Source organism: Blennius ocellaris, assembly GCF_963422515.1.
Source record: "Blennius ocellaris genome assembly, chromosome: 13".
Taxonomy (NCBI): Eukaryota; Metazoa; Chordata; class Actinopteri; order Blenniiformes; family Blenniidae; genus Blennius; species Blennius ocellaris.
Genome location: NC_137662.1, coordinates 16,766,452 through 16,778,351, shown reverse-complemented (window position 1 = coordinate 16,778,351; position 11,900 = coordinate 16,766,452). Strand labels below are relative to the sequence as shown.

The following is an 11,900-nucleotide window of genomic DNA, read 5'->3' as shown; positions in this document are numbered from 1 at the left end:
AGGTGCCAAATAAACTTCTCGGCGAATAGCAGGACTTCTGGGAGGAGCCTGGCAGCCAGGAGGCTGAGGTACACTCTGTGCATCTCTCTTGAGCCTGCGTTCATCCATGCCATGTAGGAGATTAAACGATACGTAAAACGAGCTACATCTTAAAGAGAGAGTTTGAAGAAAACCTACAAGAAAATGAAGCAAGTGAAGATGCAACAAACTAAACTTTGGGGCTGAATGCCAAGACGAGAAGAGTTCATTCTTCCAGGATGGTGAGTTTCAATTTATGCTATTATTATTATTATGATTATTATTATTATTATCATATTATTATTATTTTCTTTTCAGTTTGACATGATTAGGATCAAATATGACTACAATGAAGGGATTTGTGGTGCATGTGAAAATCCCACGAGGTGCATATTATTCACTTAATAGTAAATACTTTACTGGAAATTAATTATTCTTGTAACAATATATTAAAAAATCTCCAAGAAAAAGTATTTCTTTCTAAGAAATCCAGCTATATTTATTATATATTGTTACATTAGCCACTGTCATTATAACATTGTGACATACGTTTTTTTTAAACACTTCTTCAACCATATAATAACTTGTTATGTTATTGCCAAAATGTTATTACAACAATGGATCAATTATCTTGTTTCAAAGCAAAAGACAAATATTTGTCTCGCTGTTTATATATTATTATTATTTATATTATATATAAATTATTATTTATTATTAATATTTGTTATATATATATATATATATATATATATATATATATATATATATATATATATATATATATATATATATATATATATATATATATATATATATATATATGCATAGGTGTCATAATTCACAATTACTGATTTTGTTGTGTGTAAATTGTTGCCCTCAGAATTATTTTATACAATTATCTAAAGTCACATTGACAACACCTCCGCAAGGAGGCGCCAGATATCGCAACGGTTCTGAATGCAAGGGATGTTCATAATGAAAATTGAGCTGGAATTGGGTGGAGTGGCCACCGGGACATTCCCTTGGAGTCTCTTCATTATTGAATTTATGCGGTTTTTCGTTGAGTTTTATTACTGAACACCCAACAAAATACAACTCTTGAAAGTTTTAGGTGAAATGAAAGTCTAATAGAATGCAGCATATGAGTCTGCTCCATGTTTTTGAGGCGAGAGAGTGGACATTCTCCTAAACAGAAAATATTTGTATCCCCCTCAATGCAAAAGAACCCAACTCATGTTTGTCCTCCCGCATGGATTTCTGCCTCACTGCAATGATTTGAAATTGTGTCTTCCAATTGTTTAACCCCATAAAATATCAGGTTTCTCCAGACTGATAATATGCAGTGTGTTGGTAATTACAAATAGCTTTGTGCAGGGGTTCATCATCCATGAACAAATGAAGTGTTGAAATTGGAAATGGAAAATCAACAGTGGTCTTTACTAAACCTGATACTCTGAGAGACGAGGAAGCAGGAAACACCTTTGCAACACCCTACAAACTCACTGAAAACAACAGGAAATTGGGATTTCCTAACGTGAATGAATGCATAAATAAAACCATGAACTGTAACATTAAGTATACCACGACAATGAACATTTAGAAACATTCTGAACATGTGAAGTAGATCTATTCTTGTGCCAACTCTTGTGTGACCATAGGATTCACTGCCGCTGCGAGAAAAGCAAAACTTAATCCACCGAGTCAACAATGTCTGACACATTGTTGAAGAGGCAGTTGTATCAGAAACCAGTTTGTGTTGTAAAACCACCCAAAACACTGTTTATGTTAACATAAAAACATGACATCCAGCCACCGCCTCAAGCACATACAAGATTGTTGACTCAAAGTCAGAACATCCAAGGCATCCATTATCACTCAGTGAGGAAATGCATTAATGTGAATTTCTAATTGATTACATATGTGATCTTTCTATCATTAAAGACACATCACAAGAAAGTGGTCTCACAGGAATCCAGATGCTGTATTAACCCACCATGGAGTTAATGTTTCTCAAGAGTAAAGCTGGCCAACAGCCGACTCCTGCCCTATAGGCACCACACAGTCCTGTTTTTTGGGCATGTCTCTCAATGATTTGTGCAGAGTCAATGATCCACCACTTGTTTTGTACCAAGTGTAATTAACTACACAACTCTACACTTCCTACAACTCTTAAGAAACTCCAGTGTACTTAGTGTATATAACAGAGGATAGTGACGTTCTTACATTAAGCCTTTTTCTGTCCAGGAAGAAAATGTACATTTGTTTGTCGTTTCTATTAAAAAAAAGTCTTGTATTTCTATCCTGTGGACTCCCCCCCCCACAACAAAGACTGTTGCAATATTCTCCAAAATGCATGTGACTGATTCTCTATCTTGGTCATTCTAAGCAAGATTGCTGACACGGACAGTTGGCTGGTTAACTTGTTATTCTTCCTTTTCACTTAAAACACAAAATCATCTCGTAAAATAAGAGATGTCGTGATAAATTCATACTCTGCAATACCATCAATACCAGTTATAATGATGATTCAGAGTAATGAATGACGGATAAGAAAAAAAACTGGCAATGCTGCACGCTTAAGTACTTCCATTAAAAATGTAGAAGCAGAATATAAACATATCATAAATACTTTATGACATTTCACTGTTAGGCATCATGGTGCAAATTTATAGTGATGAACAGAGTTTGTTTATGATAACTACCTTTCCTATGAGGATATGTTATATTATCTGAATGGTGCAGTTCCAGTCGTTGTCTATCTGGACACCAGCATTCATTTGGGTGGGCCGAATTGTGGATTTAGAGTTGCTGAACATTATCGTCTGTATTTGCTGCAGTTTGCATACGACTTCCTTTCTGCATGAAGGCTGGTGATTTAAAATCTTCTCCATCAAGAAGACAAATCATGCCCCTGCCTTGTTTTTTTTTTTCTGTTATTATGTAACCTAATAGGATCGAGTCTGAAATGTTTGCATGTTCTCCCTGTACGTGTGTGATTTTTCTACAGGTCCTCCACGGCAACTCGTGGTTCTAAATTGCCCGTGGCAGCGAATGTGAGTGTCGCCTCTGTGTTTGCCCAGTGATGGACTGATGACCCGTCCAGGCTGTTTCCTGTCTTTGCACTCTGTAACCTGAGACGGGCACCCTGAATTGGATAATGTTGTAAATAAGATGAATAGATGGAATTTAAATATAAGATTTGGATATATATTTCCAGAGAAGTGTGGATGTTTTACTTTGTTCTGTTTTCCCAATGATATGTTAATATTATTATTATTATTATATCATCATATTATTATTTTCTTTTCAGTTTGACATGATTAGGATCCAATATGACTACAATGAAGGGATTTGTGGTGCATGTGAAAATCCCACGAGGTGTATATTATTCACTTAACAGTAAATACTTTACTGGAAATTTATTATTCTTGTAACAATATATTAAAAAAAAAAACATTTGCATATTAAAACTATGTGTGTGCTTCAGATTTATTTTACAATTCGTTCACGTATTGCATTTATTATACAGATACTGTCCTGTTTTCTTTGTGATGTGAACAGAATCCGTTGCATGACACGCCGGGACTGAGCAGCTGCCAACATGCCTGTTCTGGACCGAGAGAGCTCCAAAGTTTCAGGGGGTGGAGATGTAAACACATTTATTGGATTAATTAGGTGTTATACAAACTGTGCTAGTCATTTAATAATAATAATAATAATTTAAAAAAAGTTTACGTTTGGGAATTATGTACATGAAATAATAATCAAAGTAAAGGAAAAAAACCAAACTTGACTAAAGCTTTGAATGATATTGTAAAAATGTGATACACAGCATCTTCTGACCAGAAGCTATTTAAATTAAACTGCTAAAGTAAATAAGAAGCTTTACGTGTGCACTAATATTAATTAATTAATTAATTTATCTATTTTATCACTTTACATTGTTCAGGGTCTGCCAAAGCTGCCTCTGCCAGCTCTCAAAGACACATTGGACACGTACCTGAGGTGCATGAAGCACCTGCTCACAGAGGAACAATTCAACAGGACCCAAAACATAGTGAGGCAGTTTGGAGCCCCTGGAGGAGTGGGGGAGCTACTACAGGGGAAACTTAAGGAGAGAAGAGAGAGCAAGGCAAATTGGGTAAACCACAAGAAAGTATGCACATTTCAAACAAGGTTCAAACTTCTAAATAAACTGTGGATGCATGAACATTGCATCAAGGTAAACGTATTGGTTGGATTATGAATTTAAAAGTTCATTCTGTAACACAACTCATGTAAAGAAAGCCAGCACTGGAAAAAGAGTTACACCCTTTGTTGTTTCTCCTTGTTTCATTTATTCACTGTAGGATCCGATTGTATGTCACTGTATGAACACATTCCTTTGCTTTCGTCTTTAGGTGTACGAATATTGGCTGAATGACATGTACCTGAACAACAGACTGGCTCTGCCTGTAAATTCCAGTCCAGTGATGGTTTTTCCTCAGCAGAACTTCAGAGCTCCCATAGACTCTTTAAGGTATGAGGCTCTGCACAACAGATGTGACACCTAAAATTAAACCTCACAGAAAGCACACATATATACTGTCACCTTGTGATGTAAGTGAATATCCTCTAATGCACAGTTTTAGAACAAGCTTTAATCCGTGATTCATGGAAATCAAGTTCCCATCTTTTGAGAAATGATCGAAGTTTGCAAAATAAAACAGTTCATGAAACAATGGTATATGAATTAATTATAGAGAAGCTTTTATTGATTGTATGGCGTAGAGAAGTTCCTTGCGGCACAATAACGGATGGAGTCATTACTCAGAACACCTTCAGGTCCGAGAGGCCAGGCCAGGTTACCGTGGAAAGGTTAGCAGAGAAGCAAATCTATAGTTTGGTTAACGTAGAATTGATTCAGGACTGACTTTATATCCGTTATATTACATAGTGCCCTTATGTTGGTAATGTGGTACTCAATTAACTCAGGTGCTGTGTGCTTGGTCAACTATTTAACCGTGTAAGGTTTTCTTTTCAAGGTTTGCTGCTCACTTAATTTCAGGGGTTTTGGAGTACAAGTGTCTTCTTGATGCGTAAGTTAACGCACAACACAAGCAAAGCCTGTCACAACAGGTTCAAGCTCAAACTGAAGACCAAACCAAGTTGTATGTGTTTGTGTGTAGTCGTGCCCTGCCTGTGGACTACGCCCGGGGCCAGCTGGCTGGAACTCCACTGTGCATGGAGCAGTACTATCGGCTCTTCACATCGTACCGCCTGCCAGGACCTGAGAGGGACACACTCGTGGCCCAGGAGAGCAGCGTGATGCCAGAGCCCGAACACATCATTGTGGCTTGTAAAAACCAGGTTAGACTTGAAAGAACAACAGTACTTAACTCATCATATTCAGATCAATACCGCATTTTACGTGATTGTGGGAAATGAGCTCCCAAGATGACAGACTGAAACATGAGCGTTTCTTGAGTTGGTTTTCAAAAGTTTGAGAAAAAGAAACCCATCACACTGCAGGGGGTAAGGATTTTCTCCAGATTTCCACTTGTTTCTTTTGTGAGAAGGTCATCATTGACATAAGCAAAAAGAAAATGTAGTTTTGGGTTGGATTTATGAGTATGAACTGAATAGTTAAAAAATAAGGGATACACATATCAAAAGGAAACAAAAGTTCACCTTCTATGATATGATACACTCCATCAGAGAAATCAAAAAATGTTCAAATGCATGAGTAACTATGTTCAATTACGATGCAGTTTTTAAAAGAATGGGTCAATATAGTCAGTGATTTAATTTGAAAGAAATGATCAAAGAAAAACAAGAACTCTGATTCATAAAACAATCAAAAAGCAATCCATACACAAAAACTGAAAAAAAGGACAAAACCAATCTAGTTCAAGCCATAGCATCAAAATGTAATCATAATTTTTTTTAAGGCTTAAATCAAATTATTCTTTTACATCTAAATATACTTATTCCTGAATCCCAATTATTGAATCTGGAGTATAAAAGCAACAGTTGTAATGATTCCTTGTAAATTCAGTTTTCTGATTAATACACACAAGTATCATCACTGAAGTAGTGACCCAACTCATTGAGATAACGTGTGCATTTAGATGTGTTTTTGTTATCGCGAAAGCCTCGAGTGTGACAAACTTGTTTGAGATTTGCTTTGGACATATATTGTGATGGGGATTTATGGATCCTGCCTTCTGCTGCCTTGCTGAGGGTGAAAGTTACGCCGATCATAAAATGTGCACCGAAAACTGTTTGTGTCCACTACAAATCAGTTCTTTGTGCTGGATGTGGTGATCAACTTCCGGCGACTGAACGAAAGAGACCTGCTGACTCAGCTGGACAAGATCGTCAAGATGGCCGACAGCGAAGAGGAACGGCTCCCACCTATCGGCCTTCTCACTTCTGATGGACGGACACAGTGGGCCGAGTCTCGTAGTGTGCTAATGAGAGGTACATTTTTAATCAAGCATCCTTAAAAGCCGCCAAAACTGTGTGTCGGTCCACCAAAACCAAACCAAAACGGTACTTGGATTTCCTGCAGAGTCCACCAATAGAGACTCCTTGGACATGATTGAGCGTTGTTTGTGTCTGGTGTGTTTGGACGACGGCACCGGCGCTGAGATCAATGACACCACGCGTGCCTTGCTGATGCTGCACGGAGGAGGAGTGGCCAAGAATGGAGGCAACCGCTGGTATGACAAACCTATGCAGGTTAGTGAAAATGCAAAAAAAAAAGCCAACAAAAAACTAAACGGTGCTCATCACCTTTGTCCATTTGTAGTCACACTGGATCGGGACTTGGTGCTCACAAAATACATGCAGCAAACGCTCAAATATCAAGATGCAGAAAGAAATACTCCTCGTCTTATGATAATGTTTAGAATTCAAATAACACATTTGGGACGATTCCAGACCTGTGAGATTGAGGCTTAAACAAGTTTGGTTACTTCTCAACTTTTTCCACACGATGTGCTTGCCGAAGCCCTAAATTCTGTTTGGCATTACTTACTATGGAAAAAGCAAAAAGATCTGAAATGAAGATGAAAGCAATGTAAATTAGCGATGGATGATTTACAAGATCAATTTACCTCCTTAATTAAGGATTGACATGACAGAACAAATTCATGTTCATCTCTGACAGTGCTGGTGGATAATTAGTCAATTCCATGCCAAGTTAAGAATTTACAGATAATCAAACAGAGCACGGACATCCCCATTGGGCTCCAGGCCTTGTGAAATGTAACATGTACTTTGATAAGGATTTTCTTTAATGAAGAATTCAGATTATTTGATCAAACTGATTCGTGTTTAATACAGAGAGACCAGAAAGCGTCTCTAAATAATTTCCTCGGTGCAATGAAATGGTTTAGAAAAAAAAAAAAAGCGTAAACATGACAGATCAACGCAGTTGCAGTGAGTAAAAGAAGCCACAAGAATACAGTTGACTGTGCCTTTGTGAATAACTGAACCGCAACTCATCAAACACCGCAACGGAGCAAATATCTCTGTGTCAGTTTGTCGTAGGCGCCGACGGCTGCTGCGGAGTCGTGTGTGAACATTCACCGTTTGAAGGAATTGTGCTCGTGCAGTGTACGGAGTATCTCCTCAAATACATGTGAGAAATAAAACTGCACGTCTGTCATACTTGTGGATTTACATTGCATAAAGGACATAAATAAAGTACTCTATAGATGCTCTGAATTATTTTATTTTCGTATGTGGTTTCAGGGTTGGCAGCCCATCAAAGCTAGTGAGAGCTGCCAGTGTGAGTGAGCTGCCTGCGCCACGAAGACTCCGGTGGAAATGCAGTCCAGAGATCCACAAGCTTCTCTCTGCATCCACGGACAAACTCCAGAGGTTTTGGTCTACTTGCATCCAGAATCAAAGGAAAAAAAAAAAATAAGAGTTTCAGCTCTGAATGGCATTTGCTTGCTTTCAATTAGGCTGGTGAGGAATCTCGACATGAATGTCTACAAGTTCCACAGCTTTGGCAAAGAGTTTATCAAGAAACAAAAAATGAGCCCAGACGCTTACATCCAAGTGGCACTTCAGTTAGCGTTCTATCGGTACGAAAATGACGACTAATTTCACGTATCTAACCAACGTGAAGCAGCTGTAATAGAGGCATCTGTATCATCTGCAGGTGTCATGGCAGAGCAGTGTCAACCTATGAGAGCGCCTCTATTCGCCGATTTCAGGAAGGCAGAGTGGATAACATCCGCTCAGCCACTCCTGAAGCGCTGGCGTTTGTCAAAGCAATGACGGATGGGAAAGTCACCACAAGCGTGAGATAATTCAATGGACATCTCTGCAGCTACAAAATAAACACTGTGTGCTCTTTATTTGTATTAGTAATTTGTTTTCCTAAATACAATTTCAGCACTTATTATTGGCTTGTTTAATTGAGCTATTTCATCTGTTGATGTGTTGATTGATTTTATGACTGGATTTTTGCATTTGTTTTTTTTATATGTGTGCACAGCTGTGCTTGTTTAAATATACTGTCCTTTTTTGCCAATAGTTTATGAAGATAGACTGACTGTAAACCACTTGAGTTAATAACTATATATTTCATTTACTCCAGCAGGATGCAGAAAAGATGGAGATGTTACAAGGTGCCATAACTGCACAGGCAAAGTGCACCATTCTGGTAACTATTCTCCATCATCTCCAGATTAATTGGCTCCAGAAATGAAATCAAAATATTAATGCAAACCTTGCCTGACAGGCTATTACAGGGATGGGAATAGACAATCACCTACTTGGACTGCGGGGAATTGCACATGAGCTGAAGATGGAGAAGCCAGAAATATTCAAAGATGAAACTTATCTCATCAGTAATCAATTTGTTCTCTCTACAAGTCAGGTAGTGTAACTATTTATTTTCTAAAACGTTGGAAATTGAGGAATTTTAAACTGTGGGATATGCAAGTCCTTGCATAAAGCCTGCAACTGCCATACATTATTATAATGTTATGCTGTATGGTGTTTCATAATTCCAACTGGTCTCTTTTACACTTAAAAATACATTTGGCTATTAAAAATCAGAAATAAATAAAATAAATAGTTTTCCCCTAAACCAAATTTTTTATTCTCAAAACTAAAAGAAAAAAATAACTCATTTGTGGACAAGGCATGAAAAACCTGACATTCAGATTTTACCTGGTGCTGAATCGACCCTGAATTTCTCTGGTTACCTCGAATGGAGCCTCGTCCCACACTTTGAAAACCACAGTCCAACATGAATAGAGGTGATATGATCAATTAAATGTCCAAACCGTAATTCTGCATTTACTTTTTTTTTATACAAATAACAGACAGCTAAGTTTATAATGTGAATTGTCTCAGTAGTCACACACACCCCATTAATCACACCAGTATTTCATCAGTTATAGGATCAGTACCGAAACATTTACTCTTTTCTCAGGTCCCGACGACTGTTGAGATGTTCTGCTGCTATGGACCCGTGGTGCCAAACGGTTACGGCGCGTGTTACAACCCTCAGTCGGACCACATCGTCTTCTGTGTGTCCAGTTTCCGGGAGAGTTCGCAGACGTGTTCGGCCGAGTTTGTAAAGTGCTTGATGCAGGGCCTCCTGGACATGAGGGATCTGTGCAATCGATGCTCAGATGCCACCGGACACAGAAAGGGTCAGACACTAGAGACACACACACAAACTGAAACAAAGTGGCAGAACAAGACCCCACACGCACGACCTGACTCCAGCAAAAGTCGGCAGATGCTCCCGCAGGTCCTGGTGAAGACACCGGAGCAGACCAATGTGGACGTCCAAACCCAGACTGCGCCGCAGCCAGAAGCCCAGGACCTGAACTCCAGGAGCAAATCACAGCACTAGTGAAAATAGTAGAGGTTTTTCTTTTTGTGCTGCTATACGGTGTTTCTCTGTGTTACATGTTGTCGTTCACCGTGAGGCATATGAAGTGCTGATTATCTACTCAACTGGTTCTTGAGGAATATTGTTGTTTTTTTTATTTACCGTATATATATATATATTATTTGGACAGCATCCCAAAAATGTCCCACATCCAGCAGGAAGTTAGATGCCTGTCGAAATGGCTACAGAAAATATAAAAGAATAACAGCTAGATTTATGTTCCTCGTTGTTGTTTTTGCAGAAAAGCTAATGTGAATCAATTGAGCGAAGCAGTACATTTCCCGTTGGATGAACAGCCTAGGATTTAAGGTTGGTGGTAAAGCTATAAATGGAGGAGGGGGGAAAAAAGGGGGATGTTCAAGATTCATGTCTGCATTATCTTTTTCAATCTAGCCGTCACTCATTCTGACAAAGCTGAATTTATGACAAATAGCTGATCCTCTATGTTGACTGGTAAATTGCATGCTGCTATAAAATGGTTTCCTGAGATTAGTGAAACTTCAATGCAATTTTATGTGTTGTAAAAAAAAAAAAAAGATCTCCCTAAAAATCATTATTGTTTGAGAATATAAAACAGTCTATTCATATTGGCCTGTATTAGGACACATTGTGCTTTTGTAAATAATAAAAAAAATATATATATATATGGTGACTGGTATTTAAAAAAATATTTTAGTCGATGAATGTTACATTGAATAAAGTGTGTAAATGTAAATTCATGGCCATAATATATTGAGTTATTTATTTTTGTATGGGATAAATCTAATGTTATAGAGTTTAATTGTAAGCTTATAAAGTAAGTATAAAAAACTTACCAACCGGAGGTGATCACTGTGTTCATGACTGTCAAAGTGTTGTAATTACGTGACCATATTGATGATTACAAAGATAAACATTAAGTGAGTTCTACTGTTTGCAAAGTGGATGTTTACTTTGTATTTGTGCTGTGAAAGTTCATCACTGTGGAAATGTTTCAGTAAATCAGCTGCTAAGTAAACATTTCTTCTGCTCAATCAACATCATCTTTATTCTTTGTTTTCAGGAATAACATTTTGTATTTTAATCAAGGGAGTCCTTTTACTCATACTTAAGTAGAGCCAAGTCTATTTTGTTTCACTTCACTACTTTGAAAACCACAAACTGTCCTGAATACCTCCCAAAATGTATATGGATATTCAAACATTTTGATTTATTTTCTTGCAGCCAATAGGTTTACTCTTTTAACTAGGAAAACACATACATTGATATACATCTACATATATATTTTATTCTTAAGATGTATTACCATTAAGTAATTCTTATAGACTTTGCCTGAGAAATCTGTTTGAATCTAAATGTTTGGTGAAGTTAAACTGAATTGACTGCCTGCCATTGGCTGATGCTATTAGGAAGTATAAAATAATTTGAGTGGATCGAGTAATGTAATTAGGTATAATTCAGGCATTGTAACAGTTTAACCCGAGTAGAGATTTTGAGTAGGCTTCTCTTTCACGCTTGACTAATACTCAGATAAACATTAGTGCTGTGAAATATTTTGAAATTCCATTCTGTTTCAATATCAAATGCATCTGGTATCATCAACACCAATACAAGACTGATACTATTTTAAAAGGCCTAACGCCTAATTGCAGTGTTTCCTTTCAAATTACAGATGAAAAAGTACAATGTTAATATTTATGTCAGCTTCAAACATGACTGTGTTTGAGGTCAGCTGCCGTCTTGACACATCTGAGACTCTGGCTTTACTGGAAGTTATTCCCTCACCAACAGGAAATGGGATTTAAATAGCATACTAACTTTTGATGTTCATATATATTTTTGCCTGGTCAATTGGTATTTGGGTGTGTGAATGTGAGCATGAATGACTGTTTCTGTCATGGTGACCAGTCCAGGGTAAAGCAGGAGGCTTCAGGTGAATGAATGGAAACCTTTTTATTTTTTTTTAATTCTTGTGCTTGTCTCTTTAAGAGGCAAG

At 37.6% G+C, this 11,900-nt stretch overlaps 1 protein-coding gene across 1 annotated transcript; it reads left to right on the top strand.

Moving 5' to 3' along the window:
- Nucleotides 1-3,619: 3,619 nt before the first annotated feature.
- Nucleotides 3,620-9,886, top strand: chata (choline O-acetyltransferase a; the record flags this gene model as incomplete). Its single annotated transcript, XM_080507436.1, has 14 exons — nucleotides 3,620-3,667; nucleotides 3,968-4,159; nucleotides 4,419-4,537; nucleotides 5,043-5,096; nucleotides 5,187-5,367; nucleotides 6,303-6,480; nucleotides 6,572-6,741; nucleotides 7,545-7,645; nucleotides 7,759-7,887; nucleotides 7,974-8,096; nucleotides 8,174-8,315; nucleotides 8,615-8,680; nucleotides 8,759-8,896; nucleotides 9,458-9,886. The coding sequence occupies 14 exons, from the start codon at nucleotides 3,620-3,622 to the stop codon at nucleotides 9,884-9,886; spliced, it is 2,070 nt and encodes a 689-aa protein (XP_080363562.1).
- Nucleotides 9,887-11,900: the final 2,014 nt, after the last annotated feature.